General features: G+C 34.8%; 1 protein-coding gene across 4 annotated transcripts; it reads right to left on the reverse strand.

The window, feature by feature from the left end:
- Positions 1–234: 234 nt before the first annotated feature.
- On the reverse strand, positions 235–25,586 carry LOC106068397 (mucin-5AC-like). Of its 4 annotated transcripts, none has more exons than XM_056005436.1 (16): positions 25,266–25,586; positions 20,716–21,946; positions 18,244–19,686; positions 15,678–15,784; positions 14,892–14,997; positions 13,278–13,379; positions 11,982–12,083; positions 11,579–11,659; positions 10,329–10,363; positions 10,151–10,211; positions 9,275–9,333; positions 9,108–9,168; positions 8,538–8,662; positions 6,414–6,549; positions 4,481–4,555; positions 235–4,341 (listed from the first exon to the last, which is right to left on the reverse strand). In XM_056005436.1, the coding sequence occupies exons 1-16, from the start codon at positions 25,343–25,345 to the stop codon at positions 4,159–4,161; spliced, it is 3,987 nt and encodes a 1,328-aa protein (XP_055861411.1). In that variant the 5' UTR covers positions 25,346–25,586; the 3' UTR covers positions 235–4,158. The 4 variants fall into 4 exon arrangements, with proteins under 4 accessions (XP_055861411.1, XP_055861412.1, XP_055861413.1 ...); XM_056005437.1 differs by having other exon boundaries at positions 25,175–25,586; XM_056005438.1 differs by having other exon boundaries at positions 25,152–25,586.
- Positions 25,587–25,619: the final 33 nt, after the last annotated feature.

Consider the following 25,619-nt stretch of genomic DNA (forward strand, 5'->3'; position numbering starts at 1 on the left):
TCTTATTATCAATTTGGCAAAAGATCTTCTAGTGTAGTGACCTTGATCTTGTTATAAAAAAAAGAGCAGATTACTCTGATTTAGTATGACAATTCCTAAAGTTTTCCCCCACTTCCAGAGACAAAAAAAAATCTATATGCGCCCCCTCCTTTCATTTGATTGTAATATAAGGTGCACCCATTTCATCAGAACTACAAACAAATAACTTATTGAGAGTCTAAACAAGTTCCATGATAAGAGGAATAAATCATTTTATTTCAATAGTGTCATAACCTGCAGTCAATTTTATATATACAATTGGATACTTAGAATTAAAATAAAATGATCTTTAAAACTATCAGTTGATGCATCAGTAATATATATGTAAAGCTTTAGAAGCATCTCATACAAAAGGTGTTTAAAAATGACAAGAGTTGAATCAATTTCAATAAAACAAGAATAGCATAAATACATTGTAGATGTGTAGGTGAGTGGGTAGTATGTACAGTACTTTTCCTAGAGTTATCTCTCTTGGAAGCAATCAGTTGATGTTAGATGTTTTCCCTCAATGAATCTACCACTAAATTGAAATTGGTCTTACTTGGACATGTTCAGAGTAATTTGATTTGAATATAAACCTATGTATTTATATCCTCATGGCATTGTATGTACAGTCCGGTGGTCACAGTGAAGGGAATCAAGTCTGATCAACTAGGGAAGTTCCATATGAGGTCTGCCTGATCCCAACTAGACAATGAAGTGTCCAGCGAGAGAACTAGAAACAGGCCTGGACTGAGATGTTAGTGGCGCATGCATTACCATGCTATCAATCACATGGACACAAATAAATGCAATGCTGTAACGCTCATGTCAAATTTTATAGTGTAGAAGCCTATTTGTCCATATTTTAAACAACAACAAATGTATAAAGAATTAAGCAAATTTTGAGCAAATAGAAATTTCTCAATCAAAACAGTTTGAATATGTCACTGTACTCAGAACTTTGTTTATCAGAAAGATACCCGGGAATTAACCCTGCCTCACAGTGATGCCTGGATGTAAACGGTCCTAAGAGGAAATGATTAGGCAGAACTGGAAGCGAAACAAGACTCCCATTGTAGTGCCTGAGGAGTGCAAGAGTATTCCCATAGCTCTGTGCGGGGTTGTAAAAGAACTTTCACGACCAGGTTAACAATCCAGGTGCTATTCCTCAAGGGGCCGTTTCATCAATGGTGAGCCCTGCACAGTTAGCCTGGTATAGAAAAAGAAAATACAGAGGTTCCCAGTGTGCTCGGCTTTCGGAGGCATCCCTATTCCACCAGTCTGGAAATGACAGTGTGAACACTAGTAAGGCCCCATTTCAAACAGAACACTCTGTTCAATCAGGCTGGTGAGAGGGAGCTCTTGTTTGCTTTTGCTGGCCTAGAGTTTCAAGAGCCTATGGCTCAACTCTACCTGACAGATTCATATCATAAAGATATCCTCTATGTACATACTTGTGATCATTATGCCATAAGTGTCTCTTACTGAACATATGTATTGCTCACATTTTAAAATCATCCATATTCAGGTTACTTTCTTTATCTGATAGATTACTGAATCTATTATATATATAAAGGACAAGTTTCTTTTAGACAAGAATTCCATGACAACCTCAACAACAAAAAGGCACAACTCAACCTTTGCTATGAAACAGGATTTCTTTTCTTTAACCTAAACACTAATCTTACTAAATGGAGTTGTATATCTTGTGTATAAAAAATGTTTCAACACGAGCAATAGATTACTGATGGTTACAAATCGCAGGTATGCACAGCGTGATCTTTTCGCTTCAAAAAGTAACAAATCAATGAACATGATAGCCACTCAAAAAGTGGTATGGCACCTATGTTACCAATTTAGTATTTGGATCTGATCCAAACCACTCATGAGCTTAAAAAGCTGCTCAATCGCTGAACATAATGCTAAAAAAGTTTATATTTTTTATAATTTTTTTCCCTCGTAGATTTGAAGGACATGGTCACCTTTCTCTGGTGACACTCCAGATTTCGCTAGTTCTGATTTTTAGCTTCCAAAACATATGTAAAGTAATTATGTTTAGGCTGGCTTTAGACAGAAAGTAATGATGACAGAGTTTCCAATAAACAAAAAGAACATTAATAATCGAATAAACCTTGTTATTGTTTGAAAAAGAATGTTTTGAGAATAATTTATGTTCAGTGACCGAGCAGCTGTTTGAGCTCATTAGTGTTTCATATCAGATCACATAAGAATATGAAAGAATACAGAGATAAAATGAGCTCCAATAAAAGTTAGGGACAAGAAAATGGTTGCCATTTCTTTTGAAATGAAAGGAATGAAAAATAAAAGTCAGCACATAATTTTAAAAAAAAACAAAAACATATTTCTAGCAAAGAAATATTTTTGCCCTTAATATGAAAATTTCATTTAGGGGATAAAATCAAAACAATGTTAAAACTGATGAATGTTCATACGAAAAAAAAAATGACAATACAAATAGAACATTGTAATAAAATCAAATTTCAATAAATATTATATTTCTCAACACTTTCGGTAACAAAAGATGGCATGAAGATCAAAATAATAAAACAAAACATAAAAGAATATGCTCCTCAAAAAAACAAACATTATGATACAAAAATATGTTCCATATAAAATGTCAACAGTGTTTACATCAATTTCAATTGTATTCATAACAAAATTGTTTCGAAATGAATGAAATTAACTCAATCATCTACACAAATACATTGACAATACAGCGGTTTCAATATAAGCCTGAGCTGCTTCACCTTCACCTATCCCTTTGTTGGGCCGTTAGGGCACAACACAAGATTTGTCAACTGTCTATCTCCATTCCTCTGCTAGCCCAAGAATCTCACTACACTCTTCTCTCTCTCTTTAACTTAGCTAGCAAATTATGGAGTCAGATATCTCTACGTATGTGTTGGCCTCCTTCAGTTATTGAACAACTATGGTTCACCTAATAGGGCACTTGTTCATGTGACTGCCGAGCCTTATTCTGGGGAGACGGTCCCGTCAACATACAAGTCAGGACAAGGTGGTATTTGCTGTAGTAGTAGAGGAACTAGCCATCTTTCAATTGTCCCCCTTTTCTTCCAGAAATGAGGCCAATACTTTTTCACTGTCTCTATATATTTCTTTGACACCATCTCTCTTCCCATAGTGTGGTCTAGAGCTATGCCTTCCCAGTAGTCAACATCAATGTCTATTGCTTTGAGGTCCTGTTTGACTACAGCCACATATCAGAGGAAGGGACAACCAGTTTTTCTTGTGCCCATCGCGAGTTGCCCATTAAGGATGACTTTTGGGATATATTCTCGGGATACATTCATTTCATACACATAAAATACTTCTAATACTTCTACTGGATGCTGAAACAGGAAAATGATACTCAGTATCCCTTTCTCACTTCAGACTTGGACGCAAAGAAAACATTAGCCTACATATGTTGTTAATATAAAAGTAGCATGACATTAATTAAGCAAAACAACAAAACATAATTACTATAACCCTTGAGATAAAATACAGTAATTAATGTTGACTACAGGAACATGTACATATTTACAAAACAATTTTAAATATATCAAAAAATTGCAACACACAGACATTTTCTTTACTATTGTCTTCAATAGTTCAATAGGTTGTCAACAAAAATTGTGCAATTAGCATGGGCATAGCTCATTCAGTTGAAGACTGTGGGAGTACAATTTATTTCATGGATAAATAACGCAGGAGGAAAAAAATTCAGAACAATATTTATAACATTAAATAAATATATTTTGAATTAGTATCTATTATGCTGAAGGTTTCCCAAAGAAGCTCAAAAATTATATAGTTATTATAATGAACACAATTTTGGTTCGTGACTCGTGCAACCTTTTCCTCTTCACAAATGAAACAGTGAATCAAGTATCACAATATTATAACTCAAACTCATTTCATTTAAATTTCCTTAGATGAAATGCAAATGCTTCAAATAAAAAACAACAACTCATATTTATCTAAAAATTGATCAAAGGACTAAAGTTATATAGCATGTTTTTAGTAGTCGCTTATTAAATATGTATTTTATGTTGAGCATAGAGAATGATTTCATTTAAAGAACAGAAACAACTGATTTATAAGATACATTAATAACTAGGAGAACAAACTTGGAACAGGTGCAGGATCTTCTATAGGATCTAGATCAGAGGGAGATGGAGAAACTCCTTCATCAAATCCACCGCTGACAGTGAAAGGAGATATACCGGAAGAAGGTTGTGTGTCATCATTGTCTGCTGTTGACAGGAAATCCATGTCCTCTGTATCCGCAGGGGAAACCTAGGAAATGAATGACAGTATTGTGATATGTTTGCAATGCACAGCTTAAATAACAATAAACTTCTCTAATTAAGCATCCACCTAATTAAAACATAAATAGTGTTAGCTCAGCAACTTAAAAACATTAACAACATCTTACCATAGTTTCCTCCTTTAGGCCAGTGTCAGAAAATGAAGAGAAAGGAAGACTCTTGGGCCTTGAGTCACCAATATCCTGGAAGCAACACAGAATTCACACAATTTAGTACAACAAATCAATTGGAATGTTATTAATTTTTCATGTATTTTATGAAATCTTTTTTTTTTTTTATCTCTGATAGAAACAACAAAAAGTATACAAAAAGTACCCAATGTGAATAAAAAACAACTGTATCCACGAAGTAAACCCTAACCTCACCCCGCACACACTTCAGATCTTGCGATCGATAGGGTCCATAGATGATGTAAAGACCATGTGCATGATAACCAGCACAATGACCAAGTGCATGATTATCATTCAACCAGTACAATGACCAACCACTTTTAGTTTCTCCAACTAATCTCGGAACCCATTACAGTTGGGAGTCCGACTAAAAATGCCAAAATTCTAAATCCAGGTCTACACCTAGACGTGAACACGAAACCTTTGGAAACCACGCATTTTAAAACACTCAGCAAAGCAGTTACTATGTGAGATTTTATAGAACTTCCAAGTTTAGGGTATGAAAATCAGTACCTCTGCCAAGTCTGTGGAACTAATGTCTCTCAAGACAAATCTAATGCTGTTTGTGCTAATACATATCTGTTAATGGTTATGCTTTCTCTGAATGTGGCAAAATATGTAGGTCACAGCTGGGGCTGCGTATCCACAGGGAAATACTGCATTTTTCATTAATCTTCCAACTCGAAGACAAGCCTTATTATTATTAAGATAGCAAAGTAAAATCTTAAAGTCTCATCCCATATCATAACAGGATCAATCAGGCACAGGCTACAAAGAATAAAAGATGAGACCATCGTGGATTGATCAATATTCAGATTTCTTTACTTCTTCTGTAGATATGTTTCCTTTAAAGTTCAAGAACGATGCCTTTATTCTAAAAAGGGCAATTCCTGTACTATTTTCTCTTCATTGCCAATATAGATTTCAAAGGTTCTCCTTGATATCCTCCTTCAAGTCACCATATAGAATGTCTTGTGGACATCATCATCATCATCATCAAACTCCATTTGAGTAAGGGCTTGAGAGGCTCAAATCCTCTCTTGCAAAAGCCCTGAACAGAAACCCTGCAGTCTTGCGTAGTGCATAAATGTCGCCATACAGGTCGAGAATTTTGGGTTTCCCAGACCTGTCGAGACGGAGATCAGCAAGTCTGGGGCAGTCAAACAGAATATGAGGCACGTTTCCTCTTCTTCCCCGCAGCGGGGGCACCGTGAATCAAAATTTGGCCATAGCCGTGAGAAATATAAGCCAACAGGACAGTGGCCTGTCCTGCACTGTGCTATAATAGCTTGCTCAGGCCTGGACAGCCTCCACCACGGGGAAGTGCGGTCAGGGGGCCTCATGCGCTCTCAGACTCCACAGGCTTTTTGGGACTTGTCCCAACACTCAAACCACTTTTCCATTTCTGTTTTTTGTATTATAGCCAGGGCTTGATGAAAGCTTACAGCCTGTTCAGTGGGTGGAATTCGCCCTCCCTGGTGGGCCAAAGAGTCTGCAATTGTGTTGCCAGTCACACCTATGTGACTCGGTACCCACTGCATTAACAACATTCATTGTACAAGACCAAGCTAATCCCTTCTTTTTGTTGACAACAATGCAGACTACTACTAACCTATTAGTTCCAAAATCTATGCATTAACAATTTTATCCAGTCATCTTATTCTCAGAGTGTACCTAAGAGACTGACCTATATACTTTTCTTTTTTTCAGCTTTACAGACTTCCTTAAACTTCTAGGGTTAAAATTTCATATTAACCGTTTAAAATAAAATTCATACTGCATTCATGACAGCAACAAAAGATATACACAAAACACTAAAAACACAAAAAACTTTGTCTAGAAACTAGATAATGAGAAAATATCCACTCACGCTAACAGGAGATTGGGACAGGCTTCTTTTTGTGGCATCTGAACGTAAAGCTTTCATCTGTTCCTTCATCTTCAACAACATCCACTCAGGAACAGTAAAGCCTATGCACTCATGCATCATGAGTCCAGGACTATCCCTGAATTGAGAAAGAATAAAATGAAACACATAAACATTGATTAAAACAGTAACCAACAGCTTATCACCACTTGGAAAGACAATGTTTTTGGTCAGAAAACAAGCTTAAAGAATAAAGATCATTAGAACAAATCAAAACCCAGAATTGGTTTTTCATTAAGCAAATGCTTATTCTAAAAAATATTCATCAGTAATTTTTTTTCCCTCATTGGTGTCAGTTTGTACTATCATACATACTATAAAATATTGTCATACATACTATAAAATATTTTTAGAAAACCCTTTAATTCAATCAAATTTTATTAAACCCAAAACTAAACAGCATAAAGAATAAATCTTTAAAAAAAAAGACTTGGGATGTGTTAGCAAGAAATGAACGAACAATAAAGATAAAACAGTATAATTTAATTTCAATAATTATTAATCTAACACATTTATATTTTACTAATGAAATGAAAGTCAATATAATCAATGAAATATAGAAACCTATAAATAGTATGAACAATAATTGGAAAATGAAAATCATATCATGTTTGTAGAAAATTTTGAGGTACGTGATTCAATATATTATACATTTACTTTGTATTATACATTTAATAATAATAATTTATTTATAGAGCTCTGTTAACAAACAAAATTTAGGTTCAAGGCACTGTGATAACATTACAAACTAAAACACATATACCGGTACATCAAGTTTGTATTATAAATTTAGTTTGTATAATACATTTAGTTTGTATCTCTATGTTTAAGAAAACTTGTCAATAAGAATGATGAATTGATGTGGCTTTAGGTGTGATTGCATTGATAACTGTCTGCTAAGGCATCAATGTTTTTGAATGCCTCCAACCAATAGTGTTGGTGGAAAAAATTGCTCTGCCTGCCTACAGAATTCAGTGTATACCACCAAGAAGTGGTTCTCTCAACCCTACTACATGGATCTGAGACATGGGTACTATACAGAAAGTAATGAAGACTTCTTGAACGCTTTCACCAAAGATATTTGCACTCCCTCATGGGTATATTGCTGTTCGTGTGAATGCCAGTATGGACAGTGTAGAGGAGCTGCTCTTAGCTCTAAAGTTGGGGAACTGTATGCCAAAGGCAATCTTTTTTGGTGAGCTAAAAGATGGTTGGCATGATAGAGGTGCCCCCTGAACACACTTTAAAGATCAGTTTAGGCACCAACTTGCTATGACATAGAAGAGAGCACCTTGCAGCAGGTACCTTCCGAACAAGACAGATGGAGATTTATTTTTTTTTACAAATCCCCAGGATGCACATTTGAGACCAAAAGGAAATCTATAGCCAAGGACAGATATGGATGGTGGAAAGAAGACCTCAACCAACCACCAGCAGACAACGGTTATGTCTGCGCTGGATGTAGCAAAATATTTAGATCACAGCTAGGACTGCAAAGCTGTAAAAAATAAAGCACGCCTACTTAATCTTCAGACTCAAAGACAGGCCATATTGATATTATTAGTAATGAAGCTTCTGGTGCTAAAGTTGTAGGGGGATATAACTCATTGCGCCTCATTGTAACAGCCCTGTAGAAACATCTGTTATTGGGACAGACATGCTAAAAATATGAACAAATAACATGTGGCATGGTATTTTGATAAAGAACACTGGCCCAGTCCAAAAATAACACTTCTTGACCATTAAGAAACATTCAGTCAAAAACAGAGACACAGGGGTATCTGTTAGAATGATGGCTGCTGGAGTTAGCTCCAAGACTTTACCTTCGATGCATAAGTTTTTTGGCACTGTAAAATTTATTTACCATCAACCCACATTAGACATTTTATTTATGTTGAGTTCTCAGCTTAAATTTGGCCTTAATAATGGTTAAGCAATCATTTTTCTTGTGAAGGATACTACTTTGGTTAATTTAGTTATTCGGTATAAATTTAAAGTACTTTCAAACTGTGAATCAGAGCTTTTGTTGTTGTTGACAAAAACAGTTTTTAAAGTTATCTCCCTTACTTGTAGTCATCTGACTTGCTCAAATCTTCAATGTCTTCCAGCAGAAGCATGTAGGCTTTGCCCCCAGTGGCTGGCATCAGGTTATGTTCACAGAGCCATACTTTATCTTCCTGATCACCTATGTACTAAAAATAGTCACACACATCACATGTAGTGCTAACTTATTACACAAGAGCATTGAAATGATAAAAAAAAAATATTTGTTTATAAACTAATATGGTGGGAAAATAGAATGTTTTTTCACTATCATCCAAAGACAATAGTATGCCTGCCCAAATGTGATATAGTGTAAGAACAAAGCAGTAACAAGAATTCAGATTTTTCAGGGACAAAACATGGTTTCAAAAATATATAAGATTTATTAGCCAAATAGGGGGTGCTGCAGAGAACTGCATTGGCTACAGAATCAGGTGACTGCTAGCACCAAGAAGGACACAGTTAAGGCTATACAAATCTCAATATCAGCACTGTATCTGTTCCATCAGTACATGTTTCTAGTTTGTGTAAGGTTTCTATACATCAACACAACCTCAAGCTACTAGTATATTAGAAGTAAAACGGATGTATTACCTTGAAGACATCTGGATGTCTGATGTACAGTCTTCCTCTAGTGTTGCCCAAACCTAGTGCCCTAGAAAAAAAAAAGAATGTATTACTAATCACATCTCATTGAAAACAACTATTAAAAGATATATCATATCAATAAACTCTATCACGAAAAAACTGATGTGGCCTACTTGTTAGCTCTGGCTCCCATGACAAACAGGGTCTCTGGTTTGATTCTATCTGGGTCCCACTGTTGAGAGAGAGAGACAAAAAATTGGTTATCAAAGAAAATAAATAAATTTTAATCATTTCATTTGTACAGCACTGTTAAAAAACATAACATAGGCTCAAGGAGCTATGAGAACAGACACATTAACATGAGTGTTAAAAGAGCAAACTTAATAAGTTTAGAACAGGAAAGTCTTGATCTTCTTGGGTGAGAGTCACTCTTTTGTTTTATTATTTTGAGGACTTTTATTCCACCTCTTTCAAAAGGAATGTAATTTCTGACTACTTGAGCCTTCCCTTAATTTTGCCTGCTTGTCTATTACTTTATCTCACTGGATCAATGTGTGTGCTGTGATCAGTGACATATGGATTCCATGGTGTTAACACTGGTTAATGCCTTTTGAGAACCTTCAACATGGACCCTACCAAATATAGAGCTTGTCCTATGCTGTGAAAACTGGTGCAAAAATTATTCGCAGAAGACAAGAAAAGGGCCAGAGAGGAAAATCAAGGCAACCCATATAAGCTTGCACAGTGTATGGCTGAAATTCTGGGCCCACATAGGCCTCACAAGCCACATTAGAACACACACAAAAATGCAGTGCAAAGCCTTCAGCTTCCTGAATGACAAAAGCAGTCATCATGGTATCACGAGGAATGAAAGATTTATTTTTAAGGGTCTGATGAACAGTTTTGGCATCTGTCAGGAAGACAATCTGACTAGAGGGATTCAATCCTAATTAAGTGAAGCATGTGGTTTGTCTGAGCTCAAAGGGGAACGAGTTCCAAACCTTTAGCCCAAAAAAAAAAAAAAAAATATGAAAAAATAAAAGACTAACCTTTGGTCCTTCTCTCCTGATTGGTTCTGTAGGCTTGTAAGGCTTAGACGGAGTAACTCTTCTGAATTAAAAAAACAAAACTTCAACAGTTAATCTTTCCATCCAAAAAATAAAAAAAAACTCAAAAGAAACATGAAATGAGTACAAGTCATCAATTGGAATCAGAAATAAAACTCACCCAGAACCACCATAAAAACTTGGCTTGCCTTTTTTCTGTCACAGAACAAAATCAATAGTAATAATAGTTTTCACAAAATTTTTTTATTTTTTTTTAAAGTGCTCAAATCAATAGTAATAATAGTTTTCACAATTTTTTTTTTTTTTTTAAAGTGCTCAACTTAATAAGAAGGCTATAAAATGTGAACAGAAAGTCTCTATTGAAAATAAAAATGTAGAAACTCTCAATAAGACATGAAAATACAAATGTAGAAACTCTCAATAAGACATGAAAATACAAATGTAGAAACTCTCAATAAGACATGAAAATACAAATGTAGAAACTCTCAATAAGACATGCAAATAAAAATGTAGACACTCTCAATAAGACATGAAAATACAAATTGTGTAACTCCGCTACCCTGAACAGGAAAATTATAAAACCTCGATGTCATGAATCTCATTAAACAGTCTAACTTAACTGGACCTACTCAACAATTTCAATTTTGTTTTGTACCTCTTGAAGAGTTCAACACTTGTATTATTTCTTTGTTCAAGATCCCAATCAAGTTCAATTCTATCAACCAGCTCAAAAAATAAGGATGTAACTAGGTGGAACTAATGTTAACTGGCGCACCAGTGTCAGGAACTTCTCTAACCATTTTGTATTTAGGAGGGCTATCTTTAGACCAGAGTCTCAAAAGGCCTATTGATAACAGACTTAAAAACTATAATATCTTGCTATTTTTCCTGAATGGAGCAGACAATCAATCTTGTTTTTTTTTTCCTTTACTTTTGGTGAGAGTCAGACAGACTTTTGTTTTATTTTTTATTACTTCCCCCTTTCCCTCTGACTGCTTGTGCATTCCTGATTGGGACAGTTTGTTCGTTGCTTTATCTCAATGGATTAATGTGTACGCGGGGATCAGTGAAGGAGTTTATTTGTGTTAAGATTGGATAGTGCTTTCTTGGGTGACTTCAAATAGAACCGTATAAATACAGTTTTTAGGGTAGTTTTAGGATCAGTCTGGAAGGCAATCTGACAAGACAATATGAGAGATTCAATGTTTAATAGGATTGAAACTGATAGTTCTTTGAATGTAGTTACAGGCCTACTGAAGCATGTACCAGTATCATGAGTAGTACAGTACCAAAACTATGTTTGTCAGACCTGAGTGTGACAGAGCTATACTTTTAACAATTTATCAACAGTACTTACCAGACCTAAGTGTAACATAACTACACACACAAAAAAAAAAAGTAGTTACTCACTTTTGCTATTTTTCTTCTGAAATCTCCAGGGTCACTTCCCTTTTCAGAGTCACTATCAGAGATCCGACTTCTTTTTAAAAACTAAATCAGAGCAATTTTAAATGCTTTATTTAAATAGAAGCAAAAATGTTATTTTTTCAAAATAGTAAAAGAAACAAATCCTTTAAGAGCAGTGTTTCCCAAACTTTTGCTTTAACAGAACACTTCCCACATTCTGAGTATTTAGCTGAACACTGATTTTTTTTTTAGAGAGGTTAATTCACGTGGTGGCCAACTGGTTAATTATTTCAGTAGTTCGCGGAACACCTATTCAGGTCTCAAAGAAAACTAGGGTTCTGCGGAACATAGTTTGGGAAACACTGTTTTAGAGTATACCCTACACACCACTGGTATAGCTACTTACCATTCTGCGTCCCCCTAAACTACCACTTTCAGATATATTGTCAGGAATGTCTGAAGGAGTCACACTTCGCCTTCCTGTCTCACTAATATATTCAGATTTGGCCTAAGTCAATTAAAAAAAAAAAAGGTTTACATAGAAGAGTTTTTAAACAGACACACAATACCATATATATACTTGAACATTTTAGAGACAATATCTAGTCCTGGGTATGGAACACATTGAGATTCTTTATTTCACTGTACAGCAAGCTGAGGGCCAAGACTTAAGGTCAAAGCAATGAGTCCGCTTGACCTCACAGACCACTAGGACTTCGCAACAAAAAATAGCACATGTGATTGGTACCTTATGTGTATAAAGTATGTACTGGCAGTCTAAAAAGTACCAAAGCAATATATTATGATCATATGTAATTAGTTTGAACAAGATAATGATTTTAAAAACATTTTTTAAATAGCTCACCATTAATAGAAACAAGAAAAACATTAAAAAAATACTTTTTTTTAAAAAGACAATACTTCCTTTATACTTCACTTAATGAGTGATTGTTTTTCTTTTGAAAATTAATGAATGTTAGATTTAAAAACATTTTTTTTACCCACATCTTTCCCCTGAGAAACAATCCTGGTTAAGCGAATGTAGAGATCTAATACACCTTTTAATGTTCCAATGATAAGCATTTAGATCTAGACTTTGATGACACTGCGCAAAGTTTTCCTGAACATTAATTTACTAAACTCAATAAAGCCTTACATTAGGAAATTCCACGACAGGCCTTTCAAGTCCTTTCAAAACCGATGTAGGATATAGACATATTTTGTTTCTAGCCAAATTTACATTTATTTATTTTTTACTTTGAAAATTAAAATGGTCAAACTAGAGTTTTCCCCGTGTGGTCAACAAGCTAGTAATTCTTTTCTTAGCGATATACATCAAATGTTAAATTCATAGGAAAATCGTTATAGCAGTATTCAAGATAAGCACCCACCCTCCATGGATCTGTTTAAATTGTATTTCTGGTGGGTCTTTTTTAGCTCAAAAACTCTACTGCACAGTACTGGAACAAGGCATTCGATACAAACTTCTTTTTACTAGTTTAAGGATCCTCCTTTGGATAGTTGCTTAGGTATGCACTTTGGACAGCTGTCATAATAGCCCAGAGGTCTGGACTCCAAATCCAATACTTGAAGGAACAAAACAAAAATTCAATGACAAGTATGTCACAAAAAATATTCTACAACAACCTACCATAGCACTGGAAGCTAGGTAGCAATGAAAAGGACATGTTTCAGAAATTACCTCTTCAAGAATTTGTCGACAGACATAGTTTATATGCTCATCTCCTAAAAATGGTTCATTATTGTTCTGCTTTATATTCTCTAGAGCAGGCTGAAAATATTTCTGAAATTAAAGAACAAAAAAAACAAACATTTAGAACATATAGAGTGCAATTAGCTTTGAATAGTGCTTTTCATTTTTTACTTTGGATAATCTAGGGCACACAATTTCTAAGGATGTTTCAAGTTTTTGTAGGATTAATTCACTAGGCATCTCTTTTTCTCATGTTTTACTTTGGATAATCTAGGGCACACACTTTCTAAGGATGTTTCAAGTTTTTGTAGGATTAATTCACTAGCCATCTCTTTTTCTCATGTTCTCTCTATAGCTTTTACTTTCAATCTCTTGCTTTCTCTTCTTACATTATCTCCCTTGTGTTTATACTTTTGGTTTTTCTCTCTTTGCTTTATCTCTCTTGTGCTTATATGTTTGGTTTTTCTCTTCTTGCTTTATGTCACTGTGTTTACACTTTTGGACTTTCTCTTCTTGCTTCTATTGTTTTCTCTAGCTTTCTTATCTATTCTCTCTGTGTCTTTATCTTTCCAGCTCTCTATTTACTGTTTTATCTTTTATTTCTCTCCATCTCTATTATTTCTATCTCTATATTTCATCTCTATTTTTGTTCTCTGGCTTTCTTTTTCTCTCACTTTATCTCTTGTCTCTCTTGCTATCTTTCTCTCTTTTATATCATTTTGTCTATTATCTTCTCAAACTTTTCTCTGTATTAATCCTTGGACAAATTTATCTTCTTTAGTTTTATTATACCTTTCAGGATGAGCCAATGAGAGTGTGGGGAAGCCTGAATATGTCAACACATATTTGACAGAGTCTCAGTGGCAGACAAGGTACAATTATAAAATAATACAAACTGTCAATTTATATTTGTTATTTTGTTTGTTTATCTCATTCATATGTATTACAATATGCATTCCTAGTTTTTTATAACACAAGTTATTTGGAAAAACATCAGTAGGTGTAACACCTATCAACATGCACACATGCATGCACTATTTATATCCCTCTGATCACTAAACAGTAGAGAAAGCTATATATTATATGAAATAAAACAACAACATGCATATATTTAATTTTTATAAACTAAAGAATTCCCTCTAAGAAAGCCAAATGAATTGCTAATGAACTTTTTTTTTTTTAGATCTGACAGACGGATAGACAGCACAAAACAAAAGCAATTTTTCTTACACTAAGCCACTAAATAGATACAGGATTATGTAAAACTAGAAATGTGACATGTAATATTACCCTACCCATTGTGAGACACCAAAATCAGGAATAAGGGATTTTTAGTTATACCACTTTTCTAATAATGATTTAAATTAAAATTGTAAGTGGTGAAATTATATCTATAATCAGCTAATTTGGTAAATTTTTAAAAACAGTTTTACATTAAGATCTAAATTTCTAGAAAAAGGCTAATTCTATATTTTTAGATTTAAAGATTTATTAGATATAAGTATTTTTAAGATTGTAATAAATGCCCAAACCACATGTAGAGTATTTTAACGCAATTTTCCTAAAACTAGAAATTGAATAGCTCTAAAGAAAAATGCTCACATCAGTGTAACGCTTGATAATCTCAGTCAGTTCCTTGTTGATAGCCCGTTGTAAATTTTGACGTAAGATGTCTAAGGACTTGGCTGTATTGGTGATGACACCAGCTCTGTGAACAAACAGACAGACAACTGAGCTAAATAATTGCACTACCACAAATCTACAATTTAAAACATGATAAAAGAAACAGGTTAGGGTGTGCTAACTGTGTAATGCATCCTTATTAATAGAAAAAGTTTGAGCTTCTGCATACAACGAACTTAATATAACACTGTGGTTTTTAAAACTAATAAAAACGAACATTTCCTGTCATATGAACATTCGTCTTAAAATAATGGAACAATACAAACATACAATGAAAACTTAATTTATAAGTATTTAAAAAATGGGTTACAAAATGTTTTCTTTCTGTTAAGCACTTCCACGCTGTGTCTTAAGCAAAAAAGTCAAATGAAGGTAACACTCAGATAAAAAAATCAATTAACTGAGGCAAAAGGTCAACAACATAAGCTAGTCAACGCTGATAGCAAATGTCGAATAAGAAGTTTAATAATAATGAAGGGAACCGTCGAATGTCGTCAAGCTTAATCTCTACATTCATAAAGCCTGCCTCTCTCTATAGCCATCAAAAGTAGTCTGTTTACATTTTGCTATTCTGCCTAAAATCATATCCTTGTTTTCACTAGTCGCATCATTGTCTCTAAGTCAAAACTGTCCCTTTTTATGAAACAAAAAAACTAATTCCTAATTGTGCCATAATAACATATATAAGGATGTACACAAACAAACCTTGCTCTTTGCACAGCTACAACATGAGATCTGTAAGCAGCTCTGTAGGTTGAGTTCATCACAGGGAAACAGGAGAGATTGGAGATTCTTTGGTTAAAAGGCTGAAGCTGGTGAATGGAAAGAAAATAAACTTTTCATAAGAGAGTTGAATCTGGAATCATGTGCAAATATTATATGGCCTTAGGGAGTGAAATATTTTATCAAGTGTTGTTGATAGTTTTTGAAGTCTCTCTTGTAAAAATCCTGCTATATCTATTTTATTGAATTTTAATGTAACATGTAATGACTGGTTTAAAAAGTAATACCTCTAATAGACTTACAACTAAAGTGAGTGTTGGGATCAAAATTAAAAAAAATAAATGTTCAAATGAATATTCAAATACGTTATTTAATAAACGGAAACAAAAAACAATGAGCGATTAATATTTTTCTATTGTGACCTCACATGCAAACTTTTTTGCAGCAATGTGAAAATCAATGAAGAAGTCTGTGACCTATGATAAAGACTTAGATCTAAAGTTTTTTATTATATAAAGTGTTTAAAAAATAAAAAGAACTGCTTTCAAACTTAATTTTTTAAAAAATTAAATGGTTCACTTTCAGAAAACAAAAAAGTAGCCATTGCACCAGAACTTTGAAAGATCTAAAATATTGTGTATATATTTCTCTCTAAAGCCATCAAATAATACTAATTCAACTAAAAACTCTTCATGTATTACTATACTTAAATGAAAAAAAAAAAAAAAAAAAAAAAAAAAAAAGCAAACATTGTTAAGTAACATTTTTTTTAGCATGAAGATGATCATGGTAAAATAAGATTTTCAACAGGGTAAATAATGAATAGTTTTTTAAAAAAGAGTCCTTGTGTAGATTGAACTGCATTTTTTTTAAAGATGGTGAAATCATTTTAGTTTTTCAGATATAAATGTGTCAGTAGCTCTTTCTTCAGTGCTGCTAAATAGGTATGTACAGATTGAGCAGCTAGGAATTGTGGTCACATTCTGGAAAAGTGTAAAAAGGTTTGGATTGGACAATGTGATGGGCAAACATTATTCTTATTATCAGTTGGCTTAAAATCATCTGCTCTAGGGACTGCATGGTCATGAAGGAAAATTTACTTTAACTTCTTCTTCGTTCTCATTGTTATGTTGGAGTGTTCAGATGACTAGACCAATATATGAGATGAACTGCGCAGTGGTTTCCAAATCAGGGAGCTCTCCATATAGTTTCCTTTCTATTGGGGTGATTTGGGGCCAATGTCTTATACGGGCCTCTTGGTATAGAGAGCAGTTTTGGAGGATGTGGTCTGCATTCTCTGGGGATACTCCACATGGACAGATTTCACTGGTTTACTTTAACAATACCACATGAATAATTATCAACCCCCCAAAAAAATATAAAAATTCAGTCATTTGTAGCCTGATGAATCATTTTATATTCACTTTACCAAGGCAATTTTAACTCACCTGGAATGGTAAGCACTAAATTTACATAAAAATCAAATCTATAAATTTGTAAGTTACCACTACCTAGATAAATGCACAAAGGGTAATAGGAATGTGTACAAAGGACTAACTTTTTGTTGTTGGCAGGGAGGGGGATAAGTCAAAGTGCTACTTAAACCATTGGGCCAAAAAAATACGAGAGCCCACGTGTGTCTGGGATGCATTATGAAACAGGTTTTTCCAAATCAAGTCTATGTGGGAGAAATTATGATGTGCAGGTAAAAAAAAATCCTATCTTGCAAAAGCCCTGGACAGAAACCTTGCTCTTTTGCGTTGCACATGTATGTGATTTCCCAGACCTGTAAAGATGGAAATCAGCAAGTCTGGGGCCGCCAAAAGAATATGTCCACATGTTTCTTCTTCTTCCCCACAGCGGGCACTATGAGTTGATGTTTGGCCAGAGCAGTGTAAAATATGAGCCAACGGGACAGTGGCCTGTAATGCACTGTGCTATAATAGCTTGCTCAGGCCTGGGCACCTCATGTGCCCTCAGACCTTGCAGGCATTTTAGAACTTGTCCCAGCACTCAAACCACTTTTCCATTTCTATCTATGATTGGTTGGTGGTGTTTGTCCTCCCAGGTGGGCCAAGGAAACAGCAATGGTGTTGCCTGTCACACCTATGTGACTTGGTACCCACTGCATTATTAGCAGGGTGACTGTGTAAGAAGACTTCAGAACATTGCAAAATTTTAAGAATAGCATTCAAATGGGATTTACCTTGTTATTATTTTTTTTGCAACAACTAAATGAAAGTAAAGATGGGACATGGACCATAAGCTAAGCAAAATAAACTTGTTTATTACATTTTTTAAAAATCTGTTAAGCCCAGTGAAATGACACAAGAGTTTACCCCAAGAGAAGATTAACTATCCAACTTTAAACAAACATAGTAGTTTAAAACAAGAAGTAAGTTATAAAAGTATCTTTTAGGCTCATTGGTGGCAACATGATCTTTAAGTAAGGTAAATTATGTATGTTCATAATAAAAAATATTACAAATATTACAAAATATTGCAAACCTAGAGCAATTTAGTTGAAATGATAATTATAACTACATACCTGTTTCTTTTTTGGCTCAGCAACATGGTTGAAGGTTTGAAAATGTTGATTCTCTGCTTTAACCTCCAATGGCTCATTTTTGATTTCAAGCTTGATTTGAAATGGAACAGCATCAGCTTGTGCTTGTGGTTTAACTAGATTACTAGAAGTTACCTTTGGTTCCCTGAACTTTGTCACAGTGCTAGAATTGCTTGCATTGATAATGTTTTCAGTATTTTCAGTAATGCTTTTTTGATATGTGACTTGCTGGACTTGTTTGCTGCTCGGACCATCTCGGTCAAGTGTATGTTTGATAGGAAAAGTGAAAGGATTCTGCACAGCCTGCTTAGAGGACTGGCTGGCCTTGCTAGGGAAGAATAGCTGCTGCTGCTGTGTGGTTAGACTTTGTGGGTACTGCTGGCTCAGTTTCCCTGGGTAGGGAGGGGGAGGCGTGTAGTCAGGAGGCGGAGGAAGTACTGCTTGCGACTGTGCAACAGACAAGGTCACAGAGGGTGCTGCTGATGTGTGCACAATGGGCTTAGGTATATGGGCCAGTGATGATGTGGTCTGTAGCGTATGAAATGTAAATAAAGCTGTGGATTTTACTGGCAGCTTTTGATTAAAGGACGACACTTGACTCCCTCTCACGTCTTTAGCTGCAGCAGTGTCGTTTTTTATAATAGAGCCCTCTCCTGTTATTGACGCCAAATGACCTATATCCATATCCACATCTATAGCTGTTTGTTGTGAATCGCCAAGTCTATATTTTGATACGGTCTGAGCTGTGCTGATATTGGAACTAATTTTCAGACTCCCTCCAACCATTGTTTTCTGATTGATAAAATCCTGAACAATTTTCTCCACATTTGGCTGAACAGAAGTTACTTGTGAAGGAGACTTTCCCCTCTGTAAGTTTGAATGTATACTTAAATGCTTGTTTATCGACTGAGCATGGCCATCCACTTTGTCACTCTGAACACCCATGGTACCACTTATACTGGCCTGTATAAGTTTCTCTAAAGTCTGGTGCTTATCTAAGCCCGAGAGTATCTCCCCCAGCCCACCGGAGAGGTTCAATGCTGGAGGTCGAGAATCAGCCTGCACATTTTGCTGCCGCGGCAACCAGGTGTGGTCTTCACTAAGATGCTGACTAGGTTTGGCGATGCTGAGTGTGGCAGCTGGTTGCTGCTGGGTGCTCTGCAGGTGAAAACGAGGTTTCAACTCTGGCAACACATTAGCGGTGAACTGCTGAGGTCTTTTGTTTAATGTGGAAATGGGAAGAGTAGACACTGTTGTTGAGGACGGTGTGCTGGAAGATGAGATGGTTAGTGACAACAAGTCAGCAGACAGTGGGTGCTGCTGTGGCTGCTGTTTTAGCTGAGTTTTAATAGTTTGTGATACTTTAACTACTGATGGTAATGCTGTCAGCTTAGCTGTCAGTAATGGCATATTGACATCTTTGGGCTGAAAAAAAAAAAAAAAAAAAAAAAAAAAAAAAAATAAAAAAATTTCATGAATGTCAAAACTTATCAATAAATACAAAAATGAATTCAACTTCAATAAACTATCAATATTATTAATTTTATCAACTAAACTATCAAATCAATAGTACAGATAGATACATGAAATGATGCAAGATAGTAAAGCTTAAAGGGAAACTCTGATGGTTTTTCAAATTTGAGTTAAATCATATATTTAAATTCTGCATAAAAAGTTGTAATAGTAAACATTTTAACTTTTTTTTATTCAAATGATTAGAAAAAATTATGTTTAATAAAATAAATAAGACAGTAAATTCTTGACATCAAAAAAAAAAAAAATGGGGTTCTTTGAGATTTTTTTTTAGGTTAGGCATATGTCACTTCCCTCAACAATACTGAAAGCGAATCTAGATCTAACCAATCCTATCACTTCTTCTTACAGTGGCTGTTAGGCTTAGTGACAGCTTAGTCCATAGCTATAATTCAGTTTTAGATATATATATATATATTTAAAGTATTAGGATAACCAACTTGAGAAAAAAAAAAAAATTTCATCTACTATAGATTCTAACAAATTGGTCAGTGTAAGGCTAGCCTAGGCTACGTGTAGTTGGTTTAAATGACAATTCAACCAAGCAATAGTGTTTGTTGTGTGTTGAGTGGTCAGGCGAGAAAATACACACTGCCGTGGTTAGTCAAGCATCTAGATCTACTAACACATTTTTTTCTTTTTTTTGTGATAAAAAAAGAGGACATTTTAAATTAAATAATTATGAAAAATTGTAGAAATTTTAATCATATTTATAAATAAAATATATTTTAAAATGTTTTCAAAAGCTTTACATTAAAAAGCCAAACAAAATAAACTACTATGCAGAAAATTACTACTGAAAATTACACAATACTTAATGAACAGAAATGTTTCTCATAACCAAAGTACTCTGTCCAGTAAAATTAGACAACAACAACAACAAAGAAACTACTTTTAATTTATATATATATATTTTTTTACCTTGGACTCTGTGTCTTTTGGTGAGGCTCTTTGGCTTGAACTTTGACTTTTATTAGTAGCTAGTTGAATCTGTTTTGGTGCTATCTGCGAATCTATGCCGCGTGAGCCCTGAATCTGTTTTGGCGCTAGCTGGGCATCTATGCTGCGTGAGCCTTGGATCTGTGTGCGTAAATGCTGTTGCATTCCAGGCCGCAGAGCACTCGATTTCTGGCCATTGGCTTCCATTTTAATCTGCTGGGCTACTTCCATTGCACTGCGAGGAGACGGTCGAGGTGAAATGGAGGACGACGAAGTGCCTGGCAAACCACCAATGGTTGAGCTGTTGGGATTTGTAGATTTAGGAATATGGGAAACATTAACGGTTTGAATTGTGCCATCAGAAGACGCAAGAAGATTTTCCACTGTGGAGAGGGTGGTCATAGTAGGGGAGCAGGAGTCTCCACCTTCAAGACTTTGTTGACTCAGGTAGCCCCCTCCACCGGCAATATTAGTTAATATTTTGCTGAAAGTGTGTGTTGGATTGGCTGAACTTGACACAATGTTTAAGTTTTTTGAGAAACTACTTACCCCAGTTGACTTGCGGTTTTGATTAAAACTGGTTATTGATCCACCGGTGCTAGTGACAACCGATACTAAACCCCCTTCAGTCTTTGTCGAACTCAATATGCCTATAGGATCAGGCATGCTTCCCTGCAGAGCTGAACGAAGTAAGTTTGTAGTGTTTGATGGCTGCGTGTTTGGGGCCGTCTCTGCCATGACTTTCACCATCTGTGCAGTGATGCGGGATGGTGAGAGGTCACGGCTCAGGGAAGAGCTTTTTGTTGTCACAGGATGGCTGTGATCTTTCCCCAGGGGTGACACACCCCTAGGGCCAGAAGGGGACAATGCAGGGGAAATCACCAGTGACGGTGACCCAACACGGCCAAGGGGACTGCTGGTAGTCTTTAGCTGATTAAGTATATTGGATGACTGAATCTGCTCTTGACCAGTCTTGTTTTTTTTCTTGAGTGCTTGTTGCTGTTGCTGCTGAACTCTCATGGCCTCTTTTGCAGGAAGTGATTCTTTAACCTGCTTTAAAATAGCCGCAACAGTTTTTGAGGTTGAGCTATTGCTTGAAACATGACTAGTATTATTATGGGTATTCATTATGACAGTAGTGTTTGCATCCTTCGGTGGTCTGCCTTTCTTTTTAGCTACTTGTGCCATACAGTTATCATTTCCTTTCTGGTCCCTAAAAATATATTCATAAATTAATATTACATTATTTCTTATATTTATCTAAATGATATAAATCAACATACACCAAGTAATTCAATATAGTGAAACATGAGTATCAGATAGTATATATAATGAATAACATTATTTGTCAGTTGTTTCGTTGTAAGAGTGGGAAAGTGTGTGTAAGTAAAAATAAACAGTTTCTCATTCTCATAAGTGTCAAATATGGTAACTTTCTCAATTTCTAACAATTCTTTTAGCTCAGTAAGTGTGAAAATATGTGCCTGGTATACAAAGGAATGATACTCTCCTGGTTATAATACTAAAAATTATAGCTTTTATATAGCGCTACTTTATATAGCGCTTACAGCATGCTCAGAACCTGATGGTCCAATCTCATTTGTGGACCAGTGGGTGTGTGGTGGGGTATCTGGGAGAAGGTTTTCCGTGCTGCCTTTAGGCGCTCTGTAAACACAACTATGCTCGAGTTGGGTGTCAAACCTCGAGCCCCTTTCATAGGTAGCCAAGTTCAATTTGAAGCGTGCTTAGTCTCTCGACTACGCTTCCCACACTTCCTGAAAGAGGGCCTATAAAATATTTGATATAAGAGGTATGGTAGCTGGTTGTTAAAGAGCTTGGCTTCTGATCTGAGGGTCAGTAAAGGTGGTTGGTTCTTGATAAAATGGAAATGTTATCAAGCAGGAATGAAGCTATATAACATTTAATAGTTCAAAGTATGCACTGTTATGTGTCTCTAGAGGTCATGTCATTGGCAGCAAACATCAATAAAAACAAAAATTGATGTTTAAACATAATAGCTTCTCTTTAATCCACAACAAGAACAGAGGCTAAAGTGTTTACGCTATTTGTTGAATGATACATTCTAAAAGCTTTTGGTTTTGATGTCACTGGTAAGCAAGAGAAAAGTTTAGTAATCCTCCCTACTAAATAAATTCAAATTAAAAACAAAGAGCATAATAAGGGAATTCCTTAAAGAGGGCCTATATAATATATAATTTAAGGGGTATGATAGCTGAGTGTTAAAGAGCTTGGCTTCTGATCTCAGCGGCAAGTAATGAATTCTAAATGAAGACTGTGAGTTTGAGCTTCATGATTTTCAAGATGTCCTTGAGTCGAACTGAATCTAATGAATATCAAACATGAGTTGGGGAATGTATAGGTGGTTGGTCACTGTAACTGCCACATGACACGCTCTTCAACCACAAGTGCCATGAACCACAAGATCTGGGAAAGGATTTTTTTACTTTCATTTAATTTTATATGTAGTGGAGGCCAGTGAAGTGACAAAGAAAGTAAATTAACCCAAAGCCAAATTCTTTTAAAAATAAAATTGGTAATTTTTGAACAAATTAAAACAGATCATGTGGTATGCGTGGTGGACTGTCTGTTGTTCAGTCATCTCAATGGTCCTGAGTTCATACCCTCCCCATCCTCCTGTGGGAGGATTGGAATAGGAAATAGGTTATCTTCAACTCTAAAGTAACATCCAAAACATGTAAAACATTTTACAAATATTTTCACAATCTAGATAAATAGAATCTATATAAAATGATCTGGTCAATTTAGTCAAGATACTATTAATCTATTATCTACATCTAGATTACTAGAGCTCAAGACAAGTCAAGACTCAAATTCTATATCTAAATCTATATAATAGACTATAGATCTAGATGAAAGATCTACGAATCTTGTAGACTCACAGTATAGTCACTGATTAGATTATCTAGACCTTGACCAGACTAGTTCTAGACTCTAGACAGTAGAGACTAGCAGAGAAACAGGTCTAGTGGGTTATTAGTATAACTATAATTAAAAACAATTTATCTAGTCTAGAACTAAATCTAAATTACACTGATATCTCAATTTCCTAATGAATTGTTTAATTTATTAATACTAATAGTTAGATCTAGTTAAATCTAGTAATAGTGTATCATTTATTTACAATATTTACATCTCTACATGAGTGTTGTGAGTTTAGTAGTAGCAGTTGTTTAAGTAGACTAGAGAAGAATCTAGTGATTCTAGTCTCTTGATTTATAAATGATTAGTCTAGATAATATACAACAGTGGACAACACTGACAACAGTAATAGTACTAACTAATTATAATTATTAAATACTAATAGATCTAATAAATCTAGTCTTCTAGATCTAGTAGAATGATGTAGATCTAGATTCTATAACTAGATTAATTTAGTAGATTAACTAGAATACTAGATTGTCTAGATCTATCATTAGCAATCTATCTAGATTTTAATAGATTGACTCAGTCTTTAACTTTAGACACTTCAGTATGTACACTTACTTTACTTAGACTCTAGTCTTGAATCTAGAAAGAGTGACACAGACAGTAGTGTCAATAGAGACTTCAGAGCATGTTATCAATAATTATAATAGATCTATCTTAATGATCATAATCACTAGATCTAAATCTAAATCAGATCATAGATCTACTTAGATTAGATCTAGACATAGAATCTAAATTTCTAGATCTAGATTAATCTAGATCTAGCTTAGGCTTAGAGTTAGACTAGATCTAATCTAGACTCTAGTCTAGTACTACTACTAGTAGTGTATCCCTAGTTCTAGATTAGATCTACTACTAGGGTCTAGAGTTAGAGCCTTAAATTTTAAAAAATGCCTTAAAAAAATTAAACTCATCAAGATTCAAACTCATGTATTTTAGTTTACTAGATATAGAATCTAAATCTATTAACTATTATAATTATCAGATCTAGACTCAAAAATCTTTGATTGAATTTATGAGGTTATCTAGATAATAGTTAATAGTACTACTAATAAATAGATAGAGATTAGATTAGTCTTACTCTTAGACTTTAGAGTTTTAGCTTAGAGTAAGACAATTGTTATTGTCACAATTTAGACTAGAGTACTAGAGCCAGTAGTCCTCAGTCGAGGCTCAATAGAGGAGATATCAGCTAGACTCTAGACTGCTAGAGTCAACGTCAACATGATATTAGTTTTAACTTATTTTAGGCTAGTCTTAGTTTAGACTAGAGTTTAACTGTAAGTTGAGTAAGTTACACTAGTTACAGTAAGTTGTGAGTAAGTTAAGTAACAGTAGACTGAGTAATCGTCAGTAGTGAGTAGAGTAGAGTCTAAACGTCTAGTGACAGTACTGAGTAGTGACTAGTCAGTAGAGTAGTCTCTTCTCTAGACTCTAGATTGAGATTCTACCTTTATTTAATTAGGGTACCCACTTTCATTTTCAAGAGAGTCTGCGAATTGAGCAACGCTTCATGGTTAAAAAGCATTGCACTTGTTTATTATTTAACTATTGTATTATCTTACAATGTCAGAGACTGATTTGAAGCGAAAGTCTTTCGCTGTTTAGAGTTAGATCTAGGTCGCCTGTTCAATTCTTCGGCCATTTTGTGTAAACATACAGGTATAAAAACATGGGCTCAATCTAACAACTAGTTTTGATGACGTCATTAACGCTAATATAATTCTTTGAAAATCTTTAAAATTTCTATAGAAATATGTGAGCAGTTATATGACTTTAAAAATGTTAAGTGATCAATCTTTATTTTAAAAGGGAATAGAGTCTTAAATTAGACTATAAAAAATCATTTAACTCTAGATCTAGTTCTTATATCAAGGATTGATAAATATTAAATTAGAATTCGTCGAAATCATAAAAAT

Source organism: Biomphalaria glabrata, chromosome 12, assembly GCF_947242115.1.
Source record: "Biomphalaria glabrata chromosome 12, xgBioGlab47.1, whole genome shotgun sequence".
Taxonomy (NCBI): domain Eukaryota; kingdom Metazoa; phylum Mollusca; class Gastropoda; family Planorbidae; genus Biomphalaria; species Biomphalaria glabrata.